This window comes from Dioscorea cayenensis, chromosome 10 (genome assembly GCF_009730915.1).
Source record: "Dioscorea cayenensis subsp. rotundata cultivar TDr96_F1 chromosome 10, TDr96_F1_v2_PseudoChromosome.rev07_lg8_w22 25.fasta, whole genome shotgun sequence".
NCBI lineage: Eukaryota > Viridiplantae > Streptophyta > Magnoliopsida > Dioscoreales > Dioscoreaceae > Dioscorea > Dioscorea cayenensis.
In genome coordinates this window covers 4,393,373-4,407,026 of record NC_052480.1, presented here as the reverse complement: position 1 = coordinate 4,407,026, position 13,654 = coordinate 4,393,373, and the positions used below count along the sequence as shown (strand labels likewise).

The 13,654-nt window shown below is 36.1% G+C and overlaps 1 protein-coding gene across 1 annotated transcript; it reads right to left on the bottom strand.

The window, feature by feature from the left end:
• Positions 1-2,275: 2,275 nt before the first annotated feature.
• On the bottom strand, positions 2,276-8,718 carry LOC120270014 (2-dehydro-3-deoxyphosphooctonate aldolase). The gene is made up of 14 exons (XM_039277022.1): positions 8,582-8,718; positions 8,391-8,448; positions 7,411-7,508; positions 7,216-7,312; positions 7,065-7,130; positions 6,572-6,631; positions 6,370-6,444; positions 5,907-5,991; positions 5,651-5,709; positions 4,590-4,634; positions 3,523-3,621; positions 2,862-2,909; positions 2,671-2,718; positions 2,276-2,532 (listed from the first exon to the last, which is right to left on the bottom strand). The coding sequence occupies exons 2-14, from the start codon at positions 8,424-8,426 to the stop codon at positions 2,476-2,478; spliced, it is 873 nt and encodes a 290-aa protein (XP_039132956.1). The 5' UTR covers positions 8,427-8,448; positions 8,582-8,718; the 3' UTR covers positions 2,276-2,475.
• Between the last annotated feature and the right edge of the window lie 4,936 nt (positions 8,719-13,654).

Genomic DNA, 13,654 nt, shown 5'->3' with positions numbered 1-13,654 from the left:
GGGCGGAATCAAAGCGGAGAAATGAGGACCGTGGAGGGTAACCAAGTATTTAAGCAACAATGTCTTTAGGTTTTCTAGACTTAAATTTATATAAAAATAAATTTTAAGATACCAAAAATGTGCAGTGGTTGTAATCCTGCTGCTGGTGGGTGTTTTTTTTTGTTTTATGTTTTTAAATTATTGAGATTTCAATAAAAAATTATAAAAAATAAAAAAATCTTATATAAACCATTTTTGTAATTAAAAAAAGTTTAAATTGATTCCATTTTTACTTTAAAAAATATATGGGATTTCAAAATTTTAATAAAAATTTATAAAAGAATTGGTTTTAAAAAAATTAAGTTGATCATGTGGTTTTATAAAAAAAATATAGTAATTAAAAACATAAATAAATTGATTATGTGGGATACCAAATATATTATAACTAAACTTATATACATGTTATAACATAGCATGTGTGGTAGAGAGAATGAATAACGTACATGTTATAACGTAGTAATTTATCCGGTATTGATATGTGTATTCAATATATCATCACATTATTTTTCATTACAGATAATTATTTTGTTGGATAATGTTTTTATTTTTACACTTTGCCATTAAGTCTCAGTCCCCACCATCAAATCTTAGTTCGGTCACTATTTGGAAGTCTATATTATTTCTATATTCATTTGAGATTTTTTGTGTTTTTTTTTTCATTTTATTGCTAATTTTTTCTAAAACAAAAACATGTTTAGATTGTTGTATTGTATGTTGAATAGCTCAATGGTATGACATCAAAGTGTAAAGGGGGAGGTCATGAGTTCAAATCACTTCCTCGATAGTACTGATTTCTCGTACGGTTCACCCGGGATTCTTATATTATTTTTATACTGTATATATATTATACATCCGGGATATTTATATTGTTCTTATACTGTACATACATTATACATACGGCTCCAGTATTGTTAGATACTGTTTATATTCATAAAAAAGGAGTGTCGCCTATTATTCAAAAAAAACTCAAAACAAGTTTATTAGCTAAAAATATTGTAAAATTTTTATTATTTTTATATTTTTTATAAAGTATTTTTATATTAGTAAACAAAGTGTATATATATATATTATAAAAATATATAAAAATATATATGCATCCAATGACCCACCAATGCCTAGCAATGAGCCACTGAGTGCTAGCCGCTCCTGGCCACCGGTGACCCGCCGCCATTGGCCCATTGGCAACCTGCAGCCACTGCTGACTATCTTATCTCTAGGTGGTGCCCTTTGCCACCGGTAACTGGTCACACTGGTTGTCTGGCAACATGCCGTCATTGGCCACCAGTAGCCCACCACCGCTAGCCTTAAAATTAAAGAAGTATGTTTTGAAAATATTTAAAAAAAAACCGAAAACATAAAAAGTTTTTTTTAAAGATACAAGTGTTTTTTGGAAATAAAAATATTTTGTTAAATGTTTTTTTTTTACGTTTTTAAAATTTGAAATCGGTAACAAAAAAAAAAGAATTAACAAGTGTTTTCTTGTGTTGGTTATTACAAATAAGCAGATGATTTTGAACGTTAGTTTTCATGCATAATAACAAGTAGAATATTTTATGTGTTAATGATCATGGATTGAGGAGAATGTGGGATGAAACAGTGTTGTTGATTTTTGTTTTAAAAATAGTCAACAAAGTAAAAGACAAACAGGATATGGAGGTATACCAATCACAGTGATTTAACTGGCCTCATCAAAATAAATCACTGTGATTGGTATACCTCCATATGATTGATATACCTCCATATCCGTTTATTCGGATGAGGCCAAGAAATAATAAACAAATTAATTATATGTTTTTATATATATATATATATATATATATATATATATTAGAAAAATATTTTATATAAATCTATTGCTTGATCTTCACCCTTGAAATGGATATATATATAAGCGCTTTTATTAACTGTACTAACACTGATTAATGAAACTTATTAATAATTTTTTAACAAAGGAAAGGATGGTTAAAAAAAAAACCATTACAAACTATTTTTAACCAATTATACTTGACTGTCTGAACACAGGTTGTGACCATCCAACATTAAACAAGACCTAATGAAAGAAAAAACTAAAGAAGAAGGTACAGTTCTCAATTTAGACATTTCCATAACAATATATATTCAAAAGTAAATAAATGTTATCATGCCTCTGTAAATTGTAATTCTCCAAAACTTGCAATCAACTGGTAATGAAGCATTGCATATATATATATATATATATATAAAGAAAAATGTGATCACAAACAAACACATGCTCAAATTGCCGAAAATAAAAGAAATGGAGATCCCAAAATGGTACTGAATATCAACTGAAGCGAATAGACTAGCACACAAGAATAACATAACTGACATGCAAAATAAGAACATACAGGCAAGGGCTGAGAAGTGCAAAACTCCGCGTCACCTTAACGATAGGTTGATCAACATCGATATCAAGCATTAATCACGAAATGGAGTCAAATCGATCTTCAATGGTTTCTTTCCCTTGCTTACCCTCTTTGACAAACAATATTAGTTTCATGTTAGCGATCTAAAACTAGATTATGTATTGATGCTTCAAAGGATAGATAGAAACTCAAAATGATTAGTATAGTAATAATTTAATTATGATTACTGAGAAGAAAAGATGCTTACAGCTATTGCTATGAGCTCTTCCAGCAACTCTTCCAAATGGCGCAAAGGCTACAAAAGAACAAATCTCACATTGATTTACTTGATTGGAGATTAATTAATTCTTTGCGACCTTTTGTACCATTTTCTTAGGCAGATTCTCAGAGTTCGCCAAAATCAAGTTATTGATATGACTAATGAGAAAGGAAACTCACCCATTGTGTGGGGCCATCGACTGGGGCGTTTAGAGGATCATCATGTACCTAATGAATCGAAAATAAGTGTTAGCATCTTAATGGAGGCAAGTCTTTCCACTGATATCCACATTTAGGCTAAATTTAGCTTGTTGACTGTGCTTAGAAATGACAGTAGCTTGCTTTGCAAAGCGAGTATAAAGGTGAAAATAAGACAAGGAGAAACTAAAGAAACTAATGCTATAGAAAATTATGAGACAAAAATTGAGGTTTTCAGTGCCATCTAGAACATAACTGAGTCTTGACAATAAACTACTGTTGAGTACATAGCTTGCTCTCAAAGAAGGAAAAAATTCTCTGTCGATTTACTTATTATAGATCTTGAGCATCAACACAATTAAGTTGATAAAAGATGTGGATAAGCATATATCATAAATACCAGCCCAAACCAGAGGCGTGAGTATTGATTGTCAAGGCTTAAAGATTTTTTAGTCTATCAGATGCAGAGACTTGATAATATTTCCCCATAATTGTTTATAACTATCTTTTCTTTTGAAGCATAAAAATACTTAGCAACACAAAGAAAAATATCTATTCCATGCTTCAAACTAAATGAAAATTAATATACATATACATGTAAAGCTTCACCAATGAAGATTTTATTTTTCAGAAATAGCTTTACCTCCATGAATATTCCATCAACTCCTACTGCAACAGATGTTCTCGCAATACATGGAATTAGCTCACGCAAACCTCCACTTGCAACACCTCCACCTTCCAACTAAAACAAATATTGCAAATAGTTTTATGCAACACTTTCAAAACATAACCACTTGGCAATTAAGCCCAAATGACCACAGAATAATGAGAAAAAAAAACTGTCAGTCATTTGTAAGTAAACATAACTAGAGGACATGAAGAAAGAAAATGATGAAAATCTTCAATTTCATCCTATTCTGAAGCCATTATTCATCATCATCACTATCAAGCATCAGGCCATGATCCTATACATAACAAACAATTAACAGGGTGAGAATTGAATATAATTGATCAACAAACTTTTTTCCTTGGACTTAAGAAGGACGAAGGACGAAGAATGAAGAACAAAAACCCTTAACACCGTTGTACTAACTTTAGTGTACATGTTTGCATTAAAAAAACTTGCCTACTTCTGCTTGATGGTAAAACTACAATATTTAAATATCATTTCAGAATGATAAGCAGAAACTGTATGACAAGCTTGAAACATGCACACAGTTGAGCACAACAATTCCAAAAGATGGCCCTCTGAACAAATAATTCAAACACTTATCATTTCTATACATGGATAACGTGATTTCAGTAATTAAGGAAAATCTAATTCATGAACAAATTGAATGAAAAAATGGCAAAAGCCTAAAGAAAGATTCTTCCATGGATTAAAAATTAAGTTCCACATTTTTATTCTTTTTATTGTATCAATCTCACTTGGTTTCAGCCATATGGGTCTCCATTTTTATCTCTCACCAGCTTATAAATATAGGGTTACATAATGAACTCATCCATCAAACACAGACTTGATGTACTCAAATTTAGAACAGAATCATCTAGACAAATAACAAAACACTACTTTCCAAGGGTGATTTTCTTGAGTTAACATAAGAGGCTGCTATATCTATCTATCACATAGGAGCTAATGAACCAGAATAATGTATAAATCTGAGCAATTTTATATTCAATTCAAATAAAGAATGCAGTACAAATTTGCACCTTCTTCCCAGCAGGTTGTTGCAGTGAGTGTGTAACATCTGCAACCTGTGGTGGAAAGTATTAATTACATTCTGAAACACATTAATCAATAAAATAGAAATATCAAGAAAATTTAGTTTTCTTACCTCTATCAAATGCAACTTATATTTTAGCATTAAAGAAAGTATATCAGTCTGTTGTATCATGCATATTATCATACATAGATAACTAAAAAAATCCACATGCCTTATTGTTATTCTTGTATAATTTTATATCATCTCCTTGTAAAGCATCTCATTAATATCAGAGTCTGCTCAAATTGTATCTGCAAGTTAATCCCATCCACTTCTTTAACACTTTAAAAAAAAAAAAAATTTGTTCATAACAGATCAATTACATTAAGCTAAAAAACCAAGTAAAATCAAATATTTATTATCATATACAAATTTATTTTTCAGCATCCACTAGAGTTATAGTAACTACAAAAATTCTAATTGGTTTACGGCATAATGACACAGTTGAGGCATGCTCTTTCAACCACACTTTTTCATCACTGAACAATAGTTGAATTGAAGTGTTTTACCAGGATTGAGCAAGCACAAAGAAGTTTACAGATTTCAATAATAAAAAGAACCTTGTCTGAGATTTGAGAACTGCTAAAATCATAACATGCTAATTGTAAATTTAGGTACTTTACACAAAGGTCAGTAAAAATTTACCTCCTTTAACAGTTTTATGTACAATAAGAGCTTGATTTTTCTTCAAGCCTTCATTGAAATGAGTGAGCTAGAACCAATCATTTTATGTGTCTCTTCAAATGCGACTCTTTTCCATGATTTACCTTGTCTGAATATGACTGGTAGTAAGCAAGATGAATGAACCATACACTAGGTCTGGAATTTTTGTCTTTCATGATTCTTAATCTTGGGAAAATATAATTTTAAAATAAACTCAGCCATGGTTATATTTTTGACAAACACATACAATGCAGAAACCACAAAATGCATTCAAAATATAGCCATTACTCAGGAAATGACATTAAAAAACATTAAACACACACACACACAAATGCAAATACTTACCACAGGACAGTTTGCTTCCCTCATCCATTCAAAGTTGCGTGGATCAACAATTAAATCATCTGGAAATTGAAAAAAAATCTATAGTCAAGCTCATGGGATAATGGCTTCTAAATAACTTGGTTTAACCATCAGAGAATACTTCTTTGCACTGAATTTATATAGTGCTTCATTTTAATAGTACACAAATCAATGTTATGAGATTGACTTTAATTGCTGTTAATTTATATTATAAATTAAACTTATGCAACTTACTTACTATAGCCAAACATGGTCCCTCGCTCACAGACCATAACATTTTGGTTTCCGGCAAGTCTCACCTTTTCAGCAGAATTTACCATAACCTGCCAAATGTAGTCATGAAAACCATTCATTCATTAATATATGGCTATCCATTTTTATGCACAAAAATATTGATAAATATTAAAATGGAAATGTAACTAGTATTGATGGCTAACAGTAGATTGATTTGCAAAAATTGCCTAGGAACAATGGAGAAAGTGAAAAACAAGTGTGAAAAAAGTGAAGGGGCTTTCTCTCTTAGGGATGCTTGCATAAATTGCAGGTAGACAATAAAAGGATTTTTCACAATACATTTAATCTTTAAGACTTTAACTAAATATAATAAAACACAAAGACCATTCAAATAGCAGAGAGCATGGTTCCCTCAAATATTTGAAAGGCTACAATTAATAACATATTACATCTCATTCATAACTTACTGAAGGAGCACAAAACTGTCCTTTCTTAATATTGATAATTTTCCCTGTTTTCGCAGCAGCAACTAGAAGATCAGTCTGCAGTGGTAGAATACCAAATTAGAAATGTAAAAGTTTATGGCAAGCAATTTTCATAACACATCAATAAAGCACCTTGGTTTTCCTTAAATCAATGGAAACATCCAAAATGCAAAACAAAGCTTACCTGGCGGCAAAGGAAAGCTGGAATTTGAATAATATCGGCAACTCTCCCAACAGCTTCACACTAGAAATAAATGACATCATCAAACAGATTTTGTCATTTTATCAGAGCTTAGAAAATGACTTGAACACAACCATGTAAAAGTACAGCAGACAACCCTTTTGATAAAATCAAGGGCAAAGAAGACAAAAAATAAAAAATAACATAGAAAGCCAGTCTTATATTACGAAATAGCCCTTCAAGGGTTTCCCCAAGCAATGAGTCATATATTTATTTAAGTCATACTTAACGTCGAATTTTTACCAACCCCTCAAACTAGTGATCCCCACCCTAGAGTCTAGATAAGCTGTGTGCGACTTCTGTTACACTTGTCTAGATAGCCTTAAATACTACTTTACTCAATATCGACCAACAAAACCAAAACAAAGGAATTGACCATAACCATTAGGCCATTACAGATTTGGACTATGCTGCACAGCCTGAATATGAAAGTTACCTGGTGACTCTCATGAACGTCTGTGACAATGGGAAGGTCATATGTGATTTTAACCTTCTCAAGGATCTGCAGTTTAAATAATCTGTTTAATTTAGAGCAATCAATATGAATAAATAGCGCACTTGAAATATTCAGTAGCATGACAGCATACCTTTAAGCCTTCTTCCAAACCCGGACCACGAAATGATTTTGAGGAAGTACGATTTGCTTTGTCAAAGCTGGATTTGAAAACCAGTGGTATGCCAAGCCTAGCAATAACAACCAAACATCAATATTTAGAAGCAAAACTAAGGCAAACTTCACTCAAATTTTTCAACATTGATAATCAGAGTGCAAAGCTACTTACTTAGATGTAATGCTTTTAATATGCTTCGCCATTTTCAGAACATGCTCCTCAGATTCAATAACATTGGGTCCCGCTAGTAAGAAAAAAGGATCTGAAGCCTGTGCATATGCAACAAGTAAATACATAATGTCAAATGTAAAATAGTTCACAACAACAAGAAGAGATCGTAGGCCATGAGGCAGTTTTTCAATAGCTTCTAGTGGCAACATATGGCTCATCAAATTCCCCTTAGAAAGCATCTTCTGAAAGATTTGACTGAAAATAAGATAGAGAGAGATATTTTCTACTCATAACATGTGAATTGTCATTAAGTATTATAACTTTGCCCAAAGTTACAAATATCTAAATCTCCAACCAACTACAAATATCTAAATCTCCAACCAACTGTTACAATATGCAAAAATTAGAACGCAAGGACAAATTCTTAAAGAGGGATATGAAGCATAAGTTTCAAGTTAACCCCTTAAAGATGAAAATGGCCTCTGATTTCTAACAAGGTGGTGTCAATCAGTTATGGAAACAGGTAACTTTCTCACTCTGTACAATCACTTTGGCCAAGCAGAACGATATATGAAATGACTGCTGTGGCAGTGTCTGAATACATCTAACATTTTAAGTATAACTCAGGCTGGTCATTAGCTTCATTAATAAACGCCCACACATAAATGTGACAAAAAAAAATATAGATAACCATGAACTACTTCTATCAAACTTCCACAAAATTCATACTAAAAGCTCAATTTACACAATAGCTAGTCTCTATTATGTTCACTCTATCAGTATCAAGTGAGGACTCTTCTACTGTCTGAAAATTTGGTTGCAAATTTCAACCATAAAAAGTTGGTGTCTTTACTGCATAATTCTTAATTTATATTCATAAACAGTGCAAACCCGTGCAAAATAGTAACAAGTTATTAAAATAGAACAGGCCGAACTAGGTTTTGAATTTGGAAAAACAGAGAGACGAACTAGAACCAAACCTTGAGGTGATTGAAAAGCGCCACAGGGGAATCCATGCCTCAACACGAAATCAAAAACCTGAAGAAACAAAACCATATCAAGAACAAGATCAGAACCATCGAATCATTTCAATTCAAGAGAAAAAGGCAATCACAGCACAATGTGGATCAGAAATCGAAAGAAAAACCAAGAAATGGAGATGAAACCAAACCCTAGAAGCAGATAGATCGGAGGAAGCAAGCTAGAGTTTGGATCCGAGATCCCGCCAAGGTCGAAGATAACAGCGAGGGTTTTACAAGAGAACAAAACAGCCGAGCCCGCAGGGAAGCATCCTGCGGGGCCATCAAGTCGGATCCGGTTCCGGACAAGTACGATCCGAATCCGATAAGAAGCATAAGATGCTTCCCAACAGTGTTACTATATTACCCTTTGTGGTTTAACAAACCCAAACTAGTTTTTTATTTTTTTTTATTTTTATATTTTATTTTAGGGAAAATTACTGTTCACCCCTCGTGATTTTCAAAACTTCCCAAAAACCCCCTCCAACTTTTGCACACCTTTGACAGATCTCCGTTATATTTTTACATTCCTTTTAACCCCTCACGGTAAGTTGAAGTGGGTCCACGATATGAAATTCCTTTTTGCCCTTGCAAAAGGTGGAAAAAAATGCGCCCTAATCATAACTTTCTTTATGCATAGTTTTTTCAATGCCTCCTGCTTGCTTTTTTTCTCAAACAAAGTTTAGAAGACTCATATCTTGTTCTTCTTGTTCTTGTTCTTGTTCTTCTTCTTCTTCTTTTTCTTCTTCCTCATTTGGTGTATTCAATTTTTAGCTCTTCCGATTAAATTATGGAGAGTTTTTTTGTGCTATTGCTAGATACAACTGGGGAGGGACTGAGTGCTAATGTTCACTGCACTGACTTGGGAATCGATGTTAGCTCGAAATATGTGAGCGATGGGGTCTCGATATTTCCCGATGTCGATGCTAATGTTCACGCTTTAAGATTTATGTTTATCGCTTTAAATATTTTGTGTCTCTGCTTAAATATTGATCGTGTTCGCTTTAAACTAAAAGTGTTGGCGAGTGAATTGAATCCGGCCGCTCTGCTCCACATCACGGGCGAGCCCGAGGGTGGTACGCCTTCCTTCCTCATCCGATCAAGCTGAAGTGTTGCCTTCCTCCAATCTCAGATTTCTTCTTATTATTGTTTAAATATTGAACTTTATATTTAAATATATCTCTTACGTTTTAAATATTTTATTCTCTGTTTAACTGTTATTTTTATCGTTTAAAATAAATTTGTATCCGCTTAAAATGTACAACGGGATGGTGCTAGCGGTTCCCCTAGCGTGACTAATACACGCCCGGTTCCCCAGCGCTTTCCACTCCCCGTCACGACATAAAAAAATCGAACATTACATTACACTCTATAAGAGATTATTAAGTAATAAGGATATTTTAAATAGTAAAATATTAAGTATATTTTTTTGTTGTAATTACATTGATATTATTAAATAATAAGGATATTTTTAAACGTAAAAATATTAAATTTAAAACAGAGAAACCTAAAACTTAAACAGAGAAAACGAAAGTTAAAGGGCAAAAAGTTATCATTATACGATTAAAATGAATGTTGATATTAGCCGATAATGAAAAATGAAAATGAAACGTAACCCTACCCGAGTAATGTACCTCATGGACTACAATATCATCCAACAAGAATGTAACCTCAAAACGAAACAGAATGAATTTAATTGAATTTAGATACATGTACATTTACATCGACAAAATTTGTCATGTTTTTTTCCGAAAAATGAATCAATTTAAAACCCGGGTTTACATTTGAAACTATTACACCTATACAATGACTCATGACCCCGCTATGCGTACACTCCCTCCGGTTCGCTTTTACACAAAGAAAACGGAGTTTAAACAATTACATTGATATTTACACAATGAACTATATACTTAAACACCGAAAGTGTATGTTAAACAATGAATCTGGATTATTAAAGAAAGAATCGTGTATACAAATATAGAAAGAATGACTAAGAACCCGCTGCGAAGACTCCCCTCTGCGTGATGCGTACCGCCTCCCTCCCTAAGTATGCGGAAACATACCTTAATCGCAGATAAGGGACGCCGACCCTGCGATGCCCGTAGCTTCTCACCGGTGAGTAACTCGCCGATAAACCGCATGACATAGACGCCGCAATCGACACTTCCTTTTTTTCTCGCTGGGGCTTCAGTGTCGTGAACAAGCTGTACTGCGGTCGCCGACTCGCCCAACTCCATGTCGATACAGGGATGTCGAATAGGTTCCACTGTTGAGATATACAAGTTCATATTAGAATGCCGATTATTTACCGAATACTATTACACAAACACAAATTATTAAAGCACTTACCATTTCTAGCTGCTTTTTATCGTATTCTTCGCTTTGGCATGAAGAATAACGCCTCAGATTCTTGTTTTTTTCATTGTCAGGACTGACGACATGGAAGTGGCCACTCATAATTATCCGGGAGGATGACGATGTCCACTTCATGCAAGTCGCGCGGCATCTCCAATCATAGCCATCGATGGATTCATAGCGCCGCCGCCTCGCTTTGACATGAACAAGGCCAGATGTCGCGTGGATGGAGGCGCGCCTCTTATAACGAGTACGGGCACTACGCTCATCGCTCTTTTGCAAGATACATACTGAACGCGTCCCATCACATCGCTCGCTGACCATCTCCTTCCCTCGAGCGTGTCGAATAGATTGGCCCGTGCAGTGCTGACAGTAGTCATTCTTCCACACGATGCAGTACTGTGGTCGAACGGAACAAAGACATGTAAACAATGTTGTAAGTATAAAATTAAACGTTAAAGTATAAACTTTAAATTCTATATCGAATGGTTAAACAGTAACGTAATATTTAAAGGGTATCACTTATAAGTTAAATGTTATCTCAGAATTTTAAACGTTAACTCTCCTACTTAAATGGTAACTAAAAGCAGTTTTAAACAATATCATAAAAACTTCAAACTTACTTGTCCATAGGGCGCTGAGGAAGATCCTTATCAACTCCCCGCTCGTATTTTGATTGAGGCTGGATCGACTCAACGTATTTTTTTCTTCTGAACGAAGACTTTCCGAAGTTCTTCTACTTTTTATCGCTTCCTTTAATGGGGGCACGACGCACAGCATCAACCCGGAGACACTTCTTTACATGCTTCTTGTTCTTGTGGGATCGTGTCCTCCGATGCGCGGCACGGTCACCGCTGGTTCCAACGTGAATTCCACTTCGTTGAGGATAGACTCAACGACCTTCTCAACCGTGAGTTCCACTGCGGCAGCGAGATCAACGGGAGACACAACGTTGTCCGGTTGTTCTTCTTCATGGATTGTGTCCATCTTTGATGCCGCGATCGCCACGCCACGGCTCCACCAGATGCATGATGTCAGTCAACAACGTAGTCGACGATCTTTTTCCACCGCGGCAAACTCGACGCCATCTTCAATCTCCTCCACCGTGATGGGCATGTCATCAACGTTAACAACATCACTGCCGATGGTGTCAGCTGCCGATGGTCGCCGCTATTATTTCATCGTCGGTACGCAGGGTGGAGACGGAGGCATTATTGTTTTCCTCTTTTTGCAAGCTTCTTCGAACGAGGCTCGCTTTGAAGGGCCACCCCGATGATGTCCTCGTCGTCCGAACTCCGACGCGCGATCCGTCCCGGGTGCTTCATTTGTTTGAAGGGAAGGCGCAATCGATCGTGATCGCGACCGGCCTTCCAATGCCTCCACCCGAGCGACAAGCCGAGGGAACCTCGGTCATCAAAATCGCAAGCTCGCACGAGAGTTGCAGCTGACATCCTCGCCTAGTGCCCTGCAGGGAGCCGCCACGCTCGGGGTCGACACTGGCCGGGGGAAGCCACGGGCCTGGGGCGGGGAGGGCTTCTCCCGCCTCGACGAATGCGTTTTTGACTGGAAGCAGGAGAACGGCGTCCAGTAGCACAAGGAAGAGGTCGCCTCCTCATCTTGCCTTTGAAAGCAAATCGGCTCGCGAGCAATAGCATCCGATCGACGTCAGTTGGCCCGAACAAATACTTCTTCATCAAGATTCACGGAACCAGCTCAGGAAACTAGCATGTGTAAAGCAAACAATCTTAGCGAAATTATTTAGTTTAAACAATTAAAACTATATTTACATATGTAACTCAGATATTTACTACGCTATAACCTATTGTGTTAAACATAGAACAAACAAATTAAACATTAAACTAAAAGTTTAAAACGGTAGTTGAACAAAGTTAAACGGTAAGTTATAATGTTAAACGATAGATGAATAAAGTTAAACGGTAAATGATATGGTTAAACGTTAACGCTCTGAGCTAAACAAAAATATTTTTGAATTATTACCTCTTTTCCTTCGAGATGACAAACTCGTCTCTATCGCCGCTGCTTCCTGAAAGTATTTTTCACCGTAGTACGAAAGATCCTTGGGATCTCGCAAAACGGACTTTCTTTCCGGCTCCGGTCACTCAGAAACCAGGGATGTTAAGCGCCACTCGGCAACCCTTAACATACCCGGTGTTGGTCTTCTTCCCCGCGATCTAGATCGCGACTCGGGTAGCGGCTTGTGGTATGTCCTCCATAAGCCACTTGTGCGTCAGCCTACGCCCATGCGTAGCGCCCCCATTCCGTAGATCATCGACATAATCAACGATCCAGCTTAGGAACCGAAAGCGTGAGGTATTTGGGAAGAGGATTGTACCCTGGGAGGTACACCATCGATGGTTTGGCAAAAATTCTCCTCTTCTCCCTCTCGTCCCAACGAGTTCTCAAGAGTGCTCTCGATGGAGTCTCTGTCTCTCGTGACGTCTTCGATAAATACCTTCTTCGAAAAGTCGACCGTGTTTTCTTCTTCTCGAAACACGATCGCCTCCCCATCGCAACGCAGTGCCAAGAACGATCGCACATCTTCGTGTCCGAAAGTCGCGATGCTTTCCCGATCCCGAATTTATCAGTGCGGTTATCGTATCTCCGCAATGAGAGTCAAGAAGGGCCACTCTTGGTATCATGACTTCCAACTCAAGAATGTCGCGGAACGGTGTCCTTCTGATGATCTCCCGATGTCGAGGGATCATGTGAACTTTCAATTCACCCACGGTCTCCACTACCGTGCAAGTAGCATCGCCCATTAACTAGATCGACCGCCATAATCACAAGCCTCGCGATAATAATAGCACATTGTTAAGCGGAAATGTAATTTGTTAAACCAGAAACACTCG